We start from the raw sequence: 15,953 nt of genomic DNA on the forward strand, positions 1-15,953 counted from the left end.
CCCACGTCAGGCTCCTCCGCTATGAGCCTGCTTCTTCCTCTCCCACTCCCCCTGCTTGTGTTCCCTCTCTCGCTGGCTGTCTCTATCTCCGTCGAATAAATAAATAGAATCTTAAAAAAAAAAAAAAACCTAACTGTCCACCAAGAGCGGACGGCGTTGTGAAAGAATGGGCCCGTCCACATGAAAGGACCTGTTAACCCTTTAAACAGTGACCATGTAGCCTGGTCACTCTAGACACAGCCTGAGCAGACCCGAGCACAAAGCTCGGCTCCTAGTGACCATCGAGGCCAGTGGTGCCCCACGGCTGGCACTGTCCCTGGAGGTACTGCCTTCATACCTGGCTCTTTGCCCTCCGGTCAGGATGGTATCAACAGTCACCCCACATCGGGGGGGCCCCCATCCGATCGGGAGAGACACCGCAGCTACAAAATCCCCTTGCCAAAAAATTCAAGCCTGAATCTGCTCACACTTCCGGATCCACCCACCAATTCATTAGAAAGTCAGAGGAGCACGGAAAAGGCCACCCAGAAACCCCACCCAGGGGAACGCCATGTAGCTCTTCAACAGATTCAAGGGAAAAATAAACAAGACAGAGGAAGAGGGAGCGAACTCTCAAGAATAACATGTGGATCTTACTTAGATCCTGGGAATGTGAACCCCGGCTGGATTTTTCAGGAGGTTAAGAAAATCCCCGCTTGGCAGAGGGGACCCTGGCCCTGTGGTTATGGTGTTTGAAACCCACCTCACTCCCAGATATGACTGGACTCAGAGAGTCGGCCACCGGCACGCTGCTGTCAATGGTCTGTGGAAGATAAGCCCAGAATCGGAAGTCAGAGTTGAGAAACTCTTACAGCAATTTCACACAGTGACTTTATGTCTGTTCGGTCCCCTAGTAAGATACGGGCTTTCCAGAAAGGAAAGGAGCTGCTGGTCAAGATCCTTGGGTTGCAGCCCCAAAGCAGTCACCACTCGTGGTGTATTTAGCCCTCTGGGTCTCAGTCTCCTCATCTATAAAATGGGAAAGGAGCCACCTCTTTCGTACGTTTGTTGGGAGAGCAAAAGGAAGTAAGAGCCAAAAAAACACCCTTCGAAAAATGAGAAGTGCCAAGCCAAAGCACGGGCGACTTTGTCACATTCCCAGTGGGGCCGGGGTCCTGTCCCTGCCCTATTGCCCACACAGCTCCACTCACCCTGCTGCTTCTCCCGTCAAGTGCCACCACGGCCAATAATAGTATCACTGATAATAGGTTAATTCACGTATCACTGATCAAAAACTAGACCAGCAGCCCTGCTCCGCGTGCCCGGCGTCTCCGGTAACCCTCCTGAGAGCACTGTGGGGCCGCCTTCAGCACCCCATGGGCAGATGGGGCTCTGGGAGAACGGCGGTCTCTGCCCACTCTGTGTCCCGACTGGCTTCGAGGTGGCCGCGGGACAACAGCTGCTAACGCCAGGGCAAGTGCACACGGGCCGGGGCCTGGCGGGCCTTCCTCCCGGGGCAGGCGGGAGTCCCAGCGCGCTCTTCGGGGCCGGGCCCTCCTCACCGCAGCAGGGCAGGGGGTCGCCGTCGGAGGCCCTGCGGCGAACAGTGGGGTGCGGGCCTTCCCTGTGGCTTCCCGTCCCTGGCTCAAAGCAGCCGTTACCTTTGACCCTGCAAAGCTCAACCAGCTGGAGCAGAGGGGTCGGAGGGCTACGGAGGGCAGAGGTGCTCCCAACGGCCCCATGGCCCAGCTCAGGTGGGCCGCCGGGGCCCTGGGAAGCAGCCAGACACTGCTTACTCTTCCCGAGACAATGAGTCCACTGTTGACTGGTCAGGGCCTTGATTAATATTTGCAAAAGGAGCAAAGTGGAAAATTCCATCTGGGCGGAGGCCGGGACGTGGGATATGTCAACAACCTCAATGGCCTTGTTGTCTCGGGGATGGACCAGGCAGAGAAACAAAGGCCTGATAAAGGTGACAGAACCTGAGGCTGTTGCTGCACTTGGGTCCAAAGGAATTTCCTTACTTAGGTCACAGAGTATGAATCTGGTTTTTTGTCCTGCCTTCCCGGCCCCCAAATTTACACAACATCTTGAAATCCTTCAACTTTCTTCCTATCTCTTCAGAGGCTCCCAACAGCCCTGCCAGGCCAGCAGAGTAGATGTCAGCACCCTCCCCCCCATAGATAGGGAAACTGAGGCTCCAAGACACGGAGAACGTCACCCAAGGCCAGCAGTGGTGAGGAGCACAGCCAGGCAAATCCTGGTGTCTCAGCCGGCAGCACAGAGCCTGCCCTGGGGAGTCTGGGGTCAGGCGCCCCGGGTACTAGACGGGGCGGTCTCCCGGGCTCCAGCAGAGGCCCTGACCGGCACTCCACCAGAGGAGGGAGAGGAGGGAGAGGAGGAAGGCCAAGCCGGCTCTCCTGGGCAGGCAGGTCTGTAAGCCCCACCTGGGAGCAAAGTGCGCACCGTGCATTCGAGCATTTACCGGTGCCTCCGAAATCCCGAGCCACGAGGGCACACTGCGCGGCGGTGCTTCGAGAAACCGGGAATGGGCAGAATCCATGGCTGAAGGGGGAAGGTCCGAGGACCTCCAAAGGTTACTTCCCTCACAGGCTCAAGTCACCTCTTCGAGCTGATGCCACTTCACTGTCTCCTCTGCTCCGTGGAACAGATATTCTGAGGCTCTGAGAAGAGCAGTGACTTGCCACAGGTCACAGAGAGAGAGGAAGCGGGGACCACTGGGTATTTAGTGGCCTGCGTCGGTTTATAAGGCCACAGTGTTATTGGGCTTAGGCAGTCAAACAGACGGTGTCCCTTTCAGCAGGCCCCTCAAAGGCTGCGTACTTGACCAACAAGGACCTCTCATGAAGGACACTTTTTGGAATGACCTTCCAAGCCAGTGTGGGACCCCCCCCCACAGAAGACAGGCAGACACAGCTTGCTTGCCCACGGAGAACACCAGCTGTGGCTGCAGGCCCCCCCAATGCCTCACCCTGCAGTCCTGTCTGCAGAGCTGGTCGTGGGCATCATCACCATCCGGGAGCCCCAGAGGGCCAGGGCGGTGTCGGCACTGTGCCCCACACCCCCTGCCCAGGGTCCCCCCTCCCACCACATGCTCAGCGACCTCCACACCACACTCACCTCCCCCCTTCACCCATCAGTTCCTTCCCCTGTAGAAAGAAGCCCTGCCTCTCCTTTTCTTAAAACAAAACCACCCCCACCCCACTCCCATCTCTGAACCCACTTCCTCCCATGCCCGTCTCTCCCCTTCTTGCCAAAGCCACCCCTGATTGCCAGTGATGTAAGTCAGGCCAACCCTGACCTCTCTGCCCCATTTGATCTGCGGGGGCTGCTCCCTCGCCCCTGGATTTTCTCGCACCCCCATATATGTCTGACTCACAAATCCTATCCCCCCGTTTCACCTCTGCATCCCTGCTTATCTCTGAACCCCTCGCACTCAGTCCCACGCTCCCACAGCAAGGCCTGCTGGGGCACACAGATGTATAAGGCCAGCACAGCTCGGAGCCTGGCCCACGACAGAGGCTCAGTGGTTCACTGAGGGAGTGCATATCGGTTAGCAGCTACCTTCCCACTGGTCTCGGAGGGGCTGGCCCCCCACTGCCCTGCACAGCCACCCAGGTGGCCTTTATAAGGCTTAAAACTGCCCCCCCACACCTAAAACTCTGCTGTCGTTTCTTGGCACCATGGGACAAAGTTCACGATCTCCACCTGGTCTATGAGGCTGTCTCCATTGGCAATTTCACAGCAGGGCGGGCACATGTGCCCTTGAACGTGCACTCATCTCATTCATCCTCAGTCCACGAGCGCCCATCACCTGTGTGTCATTCACCTTTGCACCCCAGTACTGGCACCTGCAGGTGTTTCCTGAGAAGACAGATAACTATCAGGGCTGACAATGGTCTCAGGGACCACAGGGCTCAAAGCAATTCAGAGAGGTTGAGGAAGGGGCCCAAGGTGAGCCAGCCCCAGGCAGGGATGAGCCAACAACCTCACCTGAGCCACTCTTCCTGGTCAAGAACTAGATCAATCCCCTACAAACCTCTCCTGGAGCCCCACATGTACGCAGGCCAGAGCCTCAGGTGACCTTGAGGCTGGGCCCAGTCCATGTATGCCCAAATCTGAACCCCACAGGTGAGCCAGGCCTGGCAGCAGTAGGACCTCAACAAAAGCAGCTGTTTGACAAAGTCAAGCTCTGGCCAGCTGACAACTCCCTGCATAAGTCTCAGGGCCCTCTCTAGGCCTTGGTCTCTGCATCTGTAGAATGGTGCTAACTCCACCTGCAAGTTTAAGTGGCCTTGAGTGGGTGACCCTAACCTTGTCCTTTGCAAACAGAAGGGGCTGAAACAGTAGGGTTCCAAGCTCTGCGATCCACTGTTAGCCCAACTAATTTTTGTTAACCTGTCCCCAAATCACTGTGTCTCAAGGGATGGTTTCAGCAGCCGGCGGGCCAGGCCGGCGGGCGTCAAAACTACCAGGCGCAGAGCCCAGTCGGGACCGAGGGGTCCCCTCGGAATCTGAGGGCGGGCCCCGGATTTGCATTCCAGGCGGCGCCGCGGGACTCCTGGGCACAGCGAAACCCGCGCCGCGCGGCTGCAAGCCCACAGCAACCCAGGCTTCCGCCTTCCGAGACCCAGGAGTTAGTGTCAGAACTCGTTTTGTGTAAATAAACACACACCAGAAAAGCCGGGGGGAGGGAGGATTTCTGCTGTCCCAACAACATATAACTTAGTTCCTGCGAAGAACTAGCGCCCCCAAAGAACTCGACGAGGCTTCGGTTGCCCTCGTCCCCACTCTTTGGTTTCGGGGGCTGGGCCTTTGCGTAAAGTGGGGCTCGAGCCTCGGCGTCCAGCCCGGGTCCTCCCGACTCCCCCACTCCGCGGCCAGAGGCCGCCCGGGGCTCCGGGACTGCGGCCGGGGGCGTGCTGGGCGGGGCGGCCGGGACTCGGGGCGCCCCCTCCTCCCCCCGCTACTCACCCTCGGCGGCTGGGACGGGGGTTGCGGCGGGAAGGGCGGGCGACGGCGGCAGGAGCGAGCGGCAGCGGCCGCCGGGCCCTCGCCCCGCTCCCCTCTAACTGGCGGCGCCGGCGCACGGCGCGCTCTGCGCGGCCTGGAGGGGAACCGCGGGCGGGCGGCTTGCACCGGGTCTGCGCCGGGCCGGCCCGAGGGCGCGTGTGCAGTAGCGCCCCCGCTCAGCGCTCGCACGTGTGCGCGGGGCCCGGGGCGTGCGGCGCCCGAGCTGCTCCGCCCGTCAGGTGCCCCGGGGCTCTGGGACCCGGCCCATCCCGGCGAGCCCCGGCTACGTCCCGCACCCAGGGAGGGGTCCGCCCGGAGGGCGGCGGGGCCGGGGCGGCGCTGTGGGAGGCGGGGCGCCGAGGGGTGGCCCGGGGCGCCGAGATAAGAGCGCGGCCTCCCGCAGGCTGCCCGGGGCTCCGCGATGTCGCTGGTGCTGCTGAGCCTGGCCACGCTGTGCTGGGGAGCGGTGTCCCCGGAGCCGGTAAGCCTCCGCCCGCGCCCCTTTCCCGCGTTCCGATCCTCGAGCCCGCACCCCGACGGCGTCCGACCCCCTCTCCCGCCCCCCAGCTCACGCTCGTTCGCGAAGGGCCGCCTGGAAGGGGCACGTCCGCACCCTCTGGGGCAGCCCGACGGGTCCCCGCCCTGGGCTTCAGGCTGCTCGAGTCAGGGGCGTCGGAACCAGACGAACCCGGACTCAAATGCCAGCCTGCATTCTGGATTCAGTCATTTATGCTCGCCGAGGCTCCGTGTCTTCGTCTGTAAAGGGAAGAGTCCTACCCAACTCATTTGGACTTAGTGAGGAACAACGACAGGGCTTGCAAGGCAGCAGCAAAGAGCGTGGCACATAGTAGGTGCTCAATATTGTTATTGTTTGCAGTCTTGAGGTCTGCCCAACTCTGGGGACAGGAGCTGTATCTCTATTACCACTTGCCTTTTTTTTTTTTCTTTTTGCCGTGTGGGCTCCCGCTGTGCTGGGGTACCCTGCCCCTGGAGCTGGTAATCTGTTGGACTCTGGCCGGTTTCCTTGCTTCCCCAGCGCCTTTAAGGATTGAGGGAATCTTCTGGATCACTAATGAAGAAAAATCTTTCGAAAAGCATTTGAAACTATATCTCTGCCCTCATAGCACAGCATAGAGCATAAAACATGGTGGTTACTTGTTGATGGTTATGGAAAAATAAACCCCATTCATGTGCCCTGATCTCTCCAGCCACTACCCTTGCTGCTTTGCTTCTTCCTAAAATTTGTCTCACCAGCCTTTTGACAAGAACTCGGCTCCCACTATAGTGGCTTGTTTAAAAAAAAAAAAAAAAAAAAAAAAGTCTGATATTACTAGAAGTTCAGCTGTAAAAAGACAAAGATGAGGGACTAACAAACCCAGACAACCCAAACCATCAAAAGCTTGCCTTCTTTCTTACAAGATGTTTGTAAGTGTTCAGGCTGAGAGGGCCAAGACTGCAGAGCGGTGGCCTTTTAGCCTATAGGGTCTTGTCACTGGAACTTGCTGTTGCCTGACAGTTAACTATTTTAGGTCCAGCATTTTACTCCAAAACGGAAGTACTATTTTTTTTATTTTTTTTATTTTTTTGCTTTAAAAGACATGAGCCATTACCTCCAAGGGATTTAGTACTGGCCTTTCTTGGATACTGATACATACATAATTTTTAAAAGCTCTTTTTAAAAGATAACATTTTTAAAAATATTTTTTTGAAGATTTTATTTATTTATTTGACCAAGAGAGAGACAGCCAGCGAGAGAGGGAGCACAGGCAGGGGGAGTGGGAGAGGAAGAAGCAGGCTCCCAGCGGAGGAGCCTGATGTGGGGCTCGATCCCAGGACTCTGGGATCACGCCCTGAGCCAAAGGCAGACGCTTAACGACTGAGCCAACCAGGCGCCCCTAAAAGATAACATTTTGAAATCACAGTTATAGCTCAGGTGGGCCCTTCTGTATCAGAGGAGGACTATTTTAAAGGCCCTGGGAAGGCACCATGGACTGCATTTATAGCTTTCTTCTGTTTATCTTCTTAGCACAGCTTGGGCCTAATATATAAATAATATATATATATATATAAATAATATATAAATAAATACTCTGGATGGTCCTGAAAATCTACAGTCGAACAGTAGAGTGTGAAGGGGTCTTCATGATGGTCGAGAGTCACCCCTGCTTACAGCAGGGAAGGGGAAGAGGCACAGAGAAGGGTGGAGACCCACCTCTAGTTTTTAAGTGAGATGATGAGCGGGCTTGAAGATCAAGTCTATGATAGCTAACGTCAGGTTCATGATAGCCTACAATGAGCCGGCCTAGTCTCCCCCAAACTGAAGTGGAATCAGCCCAGCTTTTCTCCAAAAGTTTGCCACTTGTATATGCATTTTAAGAAAAAGATGGTTTGGGGGCACCTGGGTGGCTCAGTCCGTTAAGCATCTGCCAGGGCCCTGGGATCAAGCCCTGCATCAGGCTTTCTGCTCAGTGGGGAGTCTGCTTCTCCCTCTCCCTTTGCCCTCCCCCCACTTGCACTCTCCCTCTCTCTTCAAATAAATAAAATCTTAAAAAAAGAAAAAGATGGTGTTTTGTCTGATTTGGCAAATGAAGGCTTACGGTTTGCTAGCGTCCAACATGACACTTTGTTTCTTTCTCTCTTACAGATGATTCGGTGTGGCTCTGAACCTGGTAGGTGTGCTAGGGAATGGGTATTTTTGGGGGGAACCCAAGTCCAGGTGGTGGGCCATTGGAGACCAGGTGCAGGGTTAGCTGATATGGGTGAGGCGTCTACCTGGCAAGGCAGAGCTCCCGGTGTTTCAGATGGGCTGCCGTTCTGGCCAGTAAGAGGGGCACAGGCAGGACAGGAATGACCGGGTTCAGGGTGGGAAGAGAAGCCTGTCACTTCTGGGAGATCAAGTGCTGTGATAGGGAGGTCACTTACAGTTGAGAACAGGAAGCAAATGTTTTAAAGAAGAAGGAGCGTTTGAGATGGTAGAATTTGAAGAACGGATGGGTTTCTGCCCAAGAAATGTGGTTGGAAAGGATGAGCTGGAGGAGAGAGGGTACGGGCAAGAGTTAGGAGATAGGAAGGGGAGTTGTGCGGGCTAGCTGGCTGGAGTCCAGGCTGAGGCATGGGGAAGGCAGGACCGACCTAACAAGCATGTCAGATACCCCGGGACAGGCACGTGGAGTGGTCCCGAGTGCGCTGTGGGCGGGGGCCAGGAAGTTGAGCATCTCCTCGGCGATAAATCAGCCAGCACTAAGAAATGTCTGGCCTGGCCTGCCTTAGCAGGAAGAAGAGACGAATTGTGAATGAAGGACAGGTCAGGGTGGGTCACTGAGAGGAGATGGCATTGCACTGGGCCGGGAGGAGAGTGTCATAGGCAATTTTGCCCCTTCCCAGGACCGTCTCCAGAGTGGATGGTCCAACACACTCTGACCCCCGGAGACTTGAGGGACCTCCGAGTGGAACCTGTTAAAAGCAGTGTTGCCATGGAGGACTATTCCATTTTGATGAACGTCAGCTGGAGACTCCGGGCAGATGGTAAGTTTGTATCTGGGAATAAAGCCTGAAGTGTCTACATAAAGCAGAAAAGCACAGACTGTGGGGCCCATTAATTCCACCCCTGGCATAAACCCAACAGAACATATACAAAAGTGCACCAAAAGCCACATACCGTGGTCCCCCCCTTATCTTTCCATGGTTTCAGTTACCTGTGGTCACCCGCAGTCCGGACGCAGATGACCCTGCTTCTGACATACCTTCCGCAGGTCCGCAGGAGCCCCGCGCTGTGTCACCGTGCGTGCGTCATTCAGCTCGCTTCATCCCCCCACGTAGAAGGGCGGGCACAGCACAAGAAGATATTTCCGGGGAGACCATGTTCACATAGCTGTTATTACAGTCCATTGTTATAATTCTTCTATTATTGGTTACCGTTGTTCAGCTCTTGTGCTTGATTTGTAAACTTCATCAGAGGTGTGTACGTAGGAAACACACAGTATCTAGGAGGCTTGGTACTCTCCACGTTTCCAGGCATCCACTGAGAGTCTTGGAACACATCCCCTGCAGAGAAGGGGGGACTACCGTACTAGATTATTCCTAGTAGCGTTATTCATAACAGCTCCAAACTGGAACCCGTCAAACCCCGACAGTAGAATCACAAAACCAATCCAGGGCAGCGATGAGCAGGAGTGATCTGTAGCTAAACCCAGTACGATGAGTCTCACAGACCCAAGAAACCGGATGCAGGCGTCCACATTCACATCTGAGTGCACATCTGAGCGCACCGCTGAGCGCACCGCTGAGTGGTCCGAAGTCACGGTAGTGGTTACTCCCGGGAAGAGAAGTAAGGGAAGGAAGCAGGAAGGGCACTCCGCGGCTGTTCCTCGGCCTGGGTACTGGCTACATGAGTGTGACGACTCCTCACGTGGTCTACCTAGGATCTGCGTACTCTTCTGTCTGTTCTTGTATTTCATGGAAGGAACCAAAGTGCCGAGATGATCCCCCTCCTAGTGTAGGGAAAGTGCTCGCTCAGGTACCTGACTTTTCCATTTCCCAGATGGCACCATGAAGGGCCTGGCGTTTCCCCAAGGCAGCCTGTGGGTTCTTTCCATGAACCAAGCCCACGGCTCTGGTTTCCACCGGCTCAATTCTGTTACATTCCATCGAGTCAGGAACCTGGGAGTGCCCGGCACAGAGAGGGGAGGCAGCTACAGTTCCCACGCAGTAGGGTGCTCAGGGGGCTGGGGGAGGCAGGCACAGCCACAGGGGCGCAGGCTCCATGTCCAGGGCCTCCGGGAAGGGGACGGAGACAGGGGGGAGCAGGACAGGGCCCTCAGGAGAGCACGGGAAGTGGGTGGGGCAGTAAGGCAGTGGCCCTGTGCCCAGCACACAGCAAGCCCTGGCATTTGTTAGCTGCTGTTCTAGGGGAGCTGGGCCTCAAAGGAGCAGTAAGCCTTAGAGAGGCGGGGAATGGGGGAGAGAAGGGGTGGTCAGAACTGGCATGGTTAGGGGATGACGCTCTGGGGGGCCCGATCCCCTTAAGAGACACCACAGGACTGCAGAGCCAGAGCCCCCTTTGCAGGATCCTGTGACAGCGAGGCTTCCCTGTGAGGGGGAAAGAGCCTGAGCTTTAGAATGAATCCGTATCTGTCGCTGAGGAGCTCTGTAAGCTTGGGCAGCTCCCTGAAACCCCCCAAGCCTTACTCGCCTCCTCTGTACCCGGGGGACAAGGGTGCCCGCCTTCCGGGACTGTTGTGAACGTGAACAGAGATGAGTCGTGTAAACGCTCTGGCACCAAGCTGGCCACGTAGTAGGTGCTAAAGAAACAACCGCCCTCTTGCCTGTCTCTGCAGCCAGCGTTCGCTTCCTGAAGGCCACCAAGATCTGCGTGACAGGCAAGAGCAACGTCCAGTCCCACAGCTGCGTGAGGTGCAATTACACGGAGGCCTTCCAGACTCAGACCAGACCGTCCGGCGGCAGAGTGAGCACGCCGGGGCACCTGGCTAACCGTCCTGACGGCCAGCCCCTTCGCTGGGGGGTGGGGGTGACGTGCTGGACACCCAACGTGCCTGGCCGCTGCTGGCCTCTGCGCCTTGGGCAAGTCAGTGTCTCTGGGCCTCCGTTTCCCCATCAGCTAAGTGAGGGGAGCTGAACTTAAATTCTATCCCGGCTCTAAAAGCTTACCCTTCTCTGATTCCGCGACTGACCCCGGGCAACTGTGCGGGCTACGTTCCTGCAGCAGACATCGGCTAGAGACCTCAGCTCCCGCAGCAGGTTAAGGCAGGCAGTTTAAATGAAAAGGGCAGCACGCCAGGGTGCTATGTCTCTGCACTGCAGTGTTTTGGAAATTCAGGGGTTCTTCGCTTTGCCTTTCAGTGGACGTTTTCCTACACAGGCTTCCCTGTAGAGCCGAACACACTCTACTTCATCGGGGCCCACAATATCCCCAATGCCAACATGAATGAAGACCCTCCCTCCATGTCTGTGAACTTCACCTCACCAGGTAAACTGCCTCACTCCTGTCCTGCTGGGATGCTTGCCGCGGGGCGTGTGGTTTGGTACAGAGAGGCTGGGGTACCCTGGACGAAGCATTTGGCCTCGCCGAGTCTGGTTTCCTCATCCGTGATACACAGCCGTCGTACGGCACGGTAACGATGGCTCCCTCAAAGACCGGGGGACAGGACTGAGTCAGAGCAAACGTAGGGGACAGCCCATTCCTGTGTCGGACCTGGTGCTGAGAGCCTGAGCTGCATCCTCTCACCGAAGCTTCCAGAACCCCGAGGTTGGGAGAGCCCCATGACACAGTTGAAGACATGGAGAGCTTAAGTAATCTGCCCTGGGTTACATACACAGCCCAAGTGAAGCTGACATTCCCACTCCGGTCCTTCCTGGTCAGCAACTTTCACCACTCTGTCACTGATGCAAAATGCTTCCTGCACAACGTCCGTTCCAGTCTTGGCTAGCAGGCTGTGGCGTTTGAGCAGCAGCTGGGTCTCAGCCTCCTGTCGGCCCCCGGGCTGTCAGCAAGAGGCAGGGTGGCACCTCCACAGCCCACAACCAGCCCTCCCTCGAGTATCACACCTGCAGTGTCACACACGGGGCTGCCGTGAGCATGAGACAGGACATTGTGTCCCAGATGGAGGGTCCAGCATGGTACCTGGCTACAGCAGTCCCCATGCCTTCATCTAGGCTGGGTCACCTCTTCTGTCCTCCAGTCCTGTCCTTGGTCTCTGGCGAAGTGTCCGAGCCAAATGGGGCAATTTCCGATTCCTTGCTGTTCTTTGAGCTTGTGGTCCAGGGTGTTCCAGCTTTCGCGATGAGCCCAAACATCATTTTATAAAATACAAATGTATTATTTGGGAATAAGTTTGCAAAGATAATACAAAGCGTTGTGTAGATGTCCAAAGAATTCCCATAGGGCTCTTACCCTGTGTCCCCCATTGTTAACCTGTTACATTACCATGGTTACATTTGTCAAAACTAAGAAACCAACATTGGTACATGTCTATTAACTAAACTCCAGACTTCATTGGGATGTCACCTGCTTTTCCGTGAATGCCCACGTTCTCTTCCAGTCACATTTAGTCCTCGTGTCTCCTCTGGTCAGTGACAGGCTTCGAGTCTTTAGTCCTCGTGACGTCGACAATCTGGAGTGCTAGCCAGGCATCCTGCAGAATGTCCCCTAGTCTGGGTCTGTCTGAAGTTCATGCCATGATTAGCCTGGGGAGGTGGGTTTTCGGAGAGATACTGCAGAGGCAGAGTGTCGTCATGGCCTCCTAGCAGGGGAGGGTGACATCCACACGACGTCACTGGCATCTGCCAGCCATCTCCGTTGTAAATCTCCTGACTTGCCATTTCTCTACTCTAGCTTTTGAAGACGAGTGACTAAAGCTGCCCCACTCTGGGGTAGGGGTGGGTTAAGCTCCACCTCCTGGAAGGGGCAGTATTTACATATATGATCAAACTTCATTTTCAGAGGTTTGAGTCTTCTTCTGGGGATCACAGGTACTATTCTGATCAAGACTGTATTTAACTCAGACTCTGGCTATCGCTTTGTGGGTAATTAATAGTCAAATGTTAGCATCCCATTTAAATTAGCTATCTTACCTCCCATCGTGAATGTTCTAGCAATTTATTGCAAGTGTGGTAAGCCTGTGTTGTGTGTACTTGTTGGCAAGGGAGTGGGGCAGAGATACCTTTTTCTAAAACGTCAAACCTTCCATTCAAATCTCCAGGCTGCCTGAACCACATAATGAAATACAGAAAAAAGTGCATCGAGGCAGGTAAGTAAATACAGAATTTGCTTTTGTTATTAGAAGAAACTGGAGCCCACACAGCTCAGTCCATGTTCCGTGAAGATACCGAGGCCCAGAGCAGGGGAGTTTGCACAGAGCGCGGTCTGATCCCCGGCCGGCACTGTGCCCATTGATCAAGCAGCCTGTCCAAAGGGCTGACTCTGAGTGGCTTTAGGTAGTCAGCAGCAGGCACAGAAAAACACCCGTCACCTTGGGGAAATGATCCTTTCTGCCCAAACTGTAATGCTGATGCTGCTGATGGGAGGCCCTCCTGATGGGAGGGGAATCTGTAAGTCCTTCCACCTGCTCAGACAGCAGTACCACTGACCTCCGGCCACAGGGACCCTGTGAACCTTCTGTTTGGATTAGCAAACATTCAAGGTGGGAGTGTTAGCTCAAGTCATGACCTAGAAACATATTCTCAACCTGTGTCTTCACAGGGGTTCACCTCTCACATGCGAGGCTATTAGAACCTGCCACTACCCTTTGAATTTTGGAATAAGTCCCTTCAGGATAATCAGTCCCAAGGGTCCCATTTCCAAGGATTTTACAAGGGCGTGTGTAAATTTCTGGATAATGGAGTCTTAGGACGCTCATGAGGCTAGTGGTATATGAGGGAACCAGGCCCTGTCTCTCGGGTGCCCCAACCCTGTGCCCATCTGTGCACCCCATCAGGCTGAGCTGTGTGCAGGTCTCCTTGGCAGACGTGGAGCTTTGTGCTTCCTCTCTTACCCTCCACCGAGAGAGATCTGGACTCTGGAGGGCACAGTGGGTGTGAGGAGCTCTGAGGGCCTGCATTCAGTCCTAGACCCCCACTCCTCGAGACAGTTCTGAGCTAGGGCCTGACATGCTCTCCCAGGTGGGGAAACAATGCTCGCTATCATCTCTCACCTTCCTGGAAATTAAGCTGGTGCTGATTTGCAAGTCACAACAATCAACTGACTCTTTCCCACAGAGGAGGCCCGTCAGAGTATCTGCTAAGCGATGAGGCATTTCCTTATTTCTTCACACCCAGTAAAGGCAGCAGAATGGTCTGATGGCTGAAGCTCCTAGAACCCAGAATGTTCGAGTAGCTGTAGTCCTGATCCTGAATTCACTTGCGCTATAATCTCAGACATGTCTTGCGGCCTGTGGCTCCTCCCTATCCTGGGAAGGAGAAAATGCTGACCCTACCCTTAAGTCAGAATAGATGCTGGGAACAGGAGCAGAACCCGCTCTGTGCTTCCCACCACCCCCAGCCCAGGGAAGCTATCTTAGGCAAAGCAGTGACAGGGGGCCCCTCAACTTTCCTGGGCAGCAGGTACTTTGAGGTTCTGGGAGCAATGATTAATAAAAAGTACACTGTGCAGTAGAGCCCGTATCTCTGCATGTATGCCTGAGAACTTAGATTCGTTTTTGTCAAGCCCTTTGGGGGACTTAAGTGAGGGACGGTTTGCAACTCCATCCATGTGATTCTCTCTTGACTCAGGAAGTCTGTGGGATCCAAACGTCACTGCTTGTAAGAAGAACGAGACGGCAGTGGAAGTGAATTTTACAACCAGCCCCCTTGGAAACAAATACATGGCTCTCATCCAAAATCTCATTGTAATTGGGTTTTCTGTCGTGCTGGAGGTACTTCATCCCTTCGTTCCCTAACACTGCCCCCATCCTCAACCGCCAGCCTTCCACACCTATTGACCAAAAACGTAGACGCTCCAGGACTCCCTGGACAGGCTCTAATGTTAACAGAGCGCAGACAGGACTATGTTGTCCAAATGTGCTCGGCTCTTCAGATTCATTCAACGGAGAAAAACAAGTCCCTGGGAACATCCCTGGAAATGTCCCCAAGAATCTAAAACCAACCAAAAGTAGACGTTTCAGAAGTATGAAAAGAATGCTTGTTCACACAGCTTAGTGTATTGAGAGTCAGTTTGGAAAGAGCAGTCCCCTCGCTGGCTGTTTGGTGTCCTCACTCGTCTGGCTCACATCTCTCGATTTTGTCTCATGTAACCTGCACCAGAACAACCCCCCAAGTCGAGCTTCGGTGGTGATCCCAGTGACAGGGGAAAGTGAAGGTGCTGTGGTCCAGGTAAGGCTTAACGAGGTGTTTGGGAGGGCCGGGCAGGCAGGGCCAGGCTGCTGCACACTGCTGCTTCCAGCTGCTTCCATGAGCTCCCTCCTGCAGTGCGCACTTAGGGACGTTCACGGGGGATCCCTGTCTCAGCGGCTATGGAGGCGAGGGCCAGAGCTGACCTCAGGGTCACGATCCCTTCTGCTTTTATTCGTGGCTGTTGGCTTTCCATTTTTAGTCCTAGAGCCTCAGAGTAATTCTGAGACAGGAGTACTATTTAATTTTCCTAACTGCAAAATGAAGTCACAAAGGACGGGAAATCAGGTTTGGATTGCAGTCGATGTACGAACTTTGAAGGGCAGCCACCACCGTTGATTCTGCTGGAAAACAGGAAGTTGGACCCACAGATGCTCTCAGTCTCTTTCAGTTCCGAGTTTATGATGTGGGGACATCAAGGGTCATAGTGGCACACAGCCACACCCAAGATCTAAGGAGCTTTTGTTTCTCATCCCCTGGAACATAAAGGCTGTACTCAGACTTGCCGGAGGGAGCAGATACCTGTCCACATATTATGACGGCATCCCTTTTCCAGGGAACCAGACTTTCCTAGTCCCCAGGGATGTGTCTGTCAATAGGAGCTCTGCTACTCTGGGTTTTTTTTTTAGAGGAAATATTTGCGTATGTATTAGGATGTGAACTAATCCTTTTAGATAAGGAAACCAACATGTTAGCAACACGTACAAAGTTTAGGTTCACAAGTCAGGAGTCAGAAGGTGTTCGGTCATGGGTCACTGGTTTGGATTTTAGGGCTTTGTTACAGAAGTGTGTACCCAAGGGAAAAAATATCCCATTACATGCTGGGATGGGGGTGCAGTTCAAGATGGAAGAGAAAGGGTTTTGGTGGAAGCAGGCATTGTGATGAGGTCTTGCTCTGACACATGATGGGAACTTCCTGAGCCTCTTGCTTTTCCTTCAGCTGACTCCATATTTCCGTACTTGCGGCAATGACTGCATCCGACGCAAAGGAACAGTTGCGCTTTGCCCACAGACGGGCATGTCCTTTCCCCTGGATAGTCGTAAGTGGCCGGCCGTTTTCGCAGGGTCGTCAGGGA

General features: G+C 54.5%; 2 protein-coding genes across 5 annotated transcripts in view; one reads left to right on the forward strand and one right to left on the reverse strand.

The window, feature by feature from the left end:
* Positions 1-5,300, reverse strand: part of CHDH (choline dehydrogenase) — a 27,209-nt gene extending 21,909 nt beyond the window's left edge. The window contains exons 1-2 of one of the 2 annotated variants that reach the window (XM_048226513.2): positions 4,975-5,300; positions 743-802 (exon numbers count right to left, since the gene is read on the reverse strand). The gene's annotated coding sequence lies outside the window, so the exon portion shown is untranslated. The remainder of the gene's footprint in view (positions 1-742; positions 803-4,974) is intronic. The other variant, XM_026501042.4, reaches the window with a different exon arrangement.
* Positions 5,205-15,953, forward strand: part of IL17RB (interleukin 17 receptor B) — a 15,111-nt gene continuing 4,362 nt past the window's right edge. For 2 of the 3 annotated variants that reach the window (XM_026501043.4, XM_026501045.4), the window contains exons 1-9: positions 5,205-5,494; positions 7,658-7,682; positions 8,398-8,538; positions 10,350-10,477; positions 10,873-10,999; positions 12,732-12,779; positions 14,260-14,402; positions 14,791-14,859; positions 15,818-15,917. In XM_026501043.4, the coding sequence (XP_026356828.1) occupies positions 5,435-5,494; positions 7,658-7,682; positions 8,398-8,538; positions 10,350-10,477; positions 10,873-10,999; positions 12,732-12,779; positions 14,260-14,402; positions 14,791-14,859; positions 15,818-15,917 (841 nt within the window). In that variant the 5' untranslated portion in view covers positions 5,205-5,434. Of the gene's footprint in view, positions 5,495-5,520; positions 5,861-7,657; positions 7,683-8,397; positions 8,539-10,349; positions 10,478-10,872; positions 11,000-12,731; positions 12,780-14,259; positions 14,403-14,790; positions 14,860-15,817; positions 15,918-15,953 lie in introns of those variants that run through there. The other variant, XM_026501044.4, reaches the window with a different exon arrangement.

The sequence above is a fragment of the Ursus arctos genome, unplaced genomic scaffold (assembly GCF_023065955.2).
Source record: "Ursus arctos isolate Adak ecotype North America unplaced genomic scaffold, UrsArc2.0 scaffold_14, whole genome shotgun sequence".
Lineage (NCBI taxonomy): Eukaryota > Metazoa > Chordata > Mammalia > Carnivora > Ursidae > Ursus > Ursus arctos.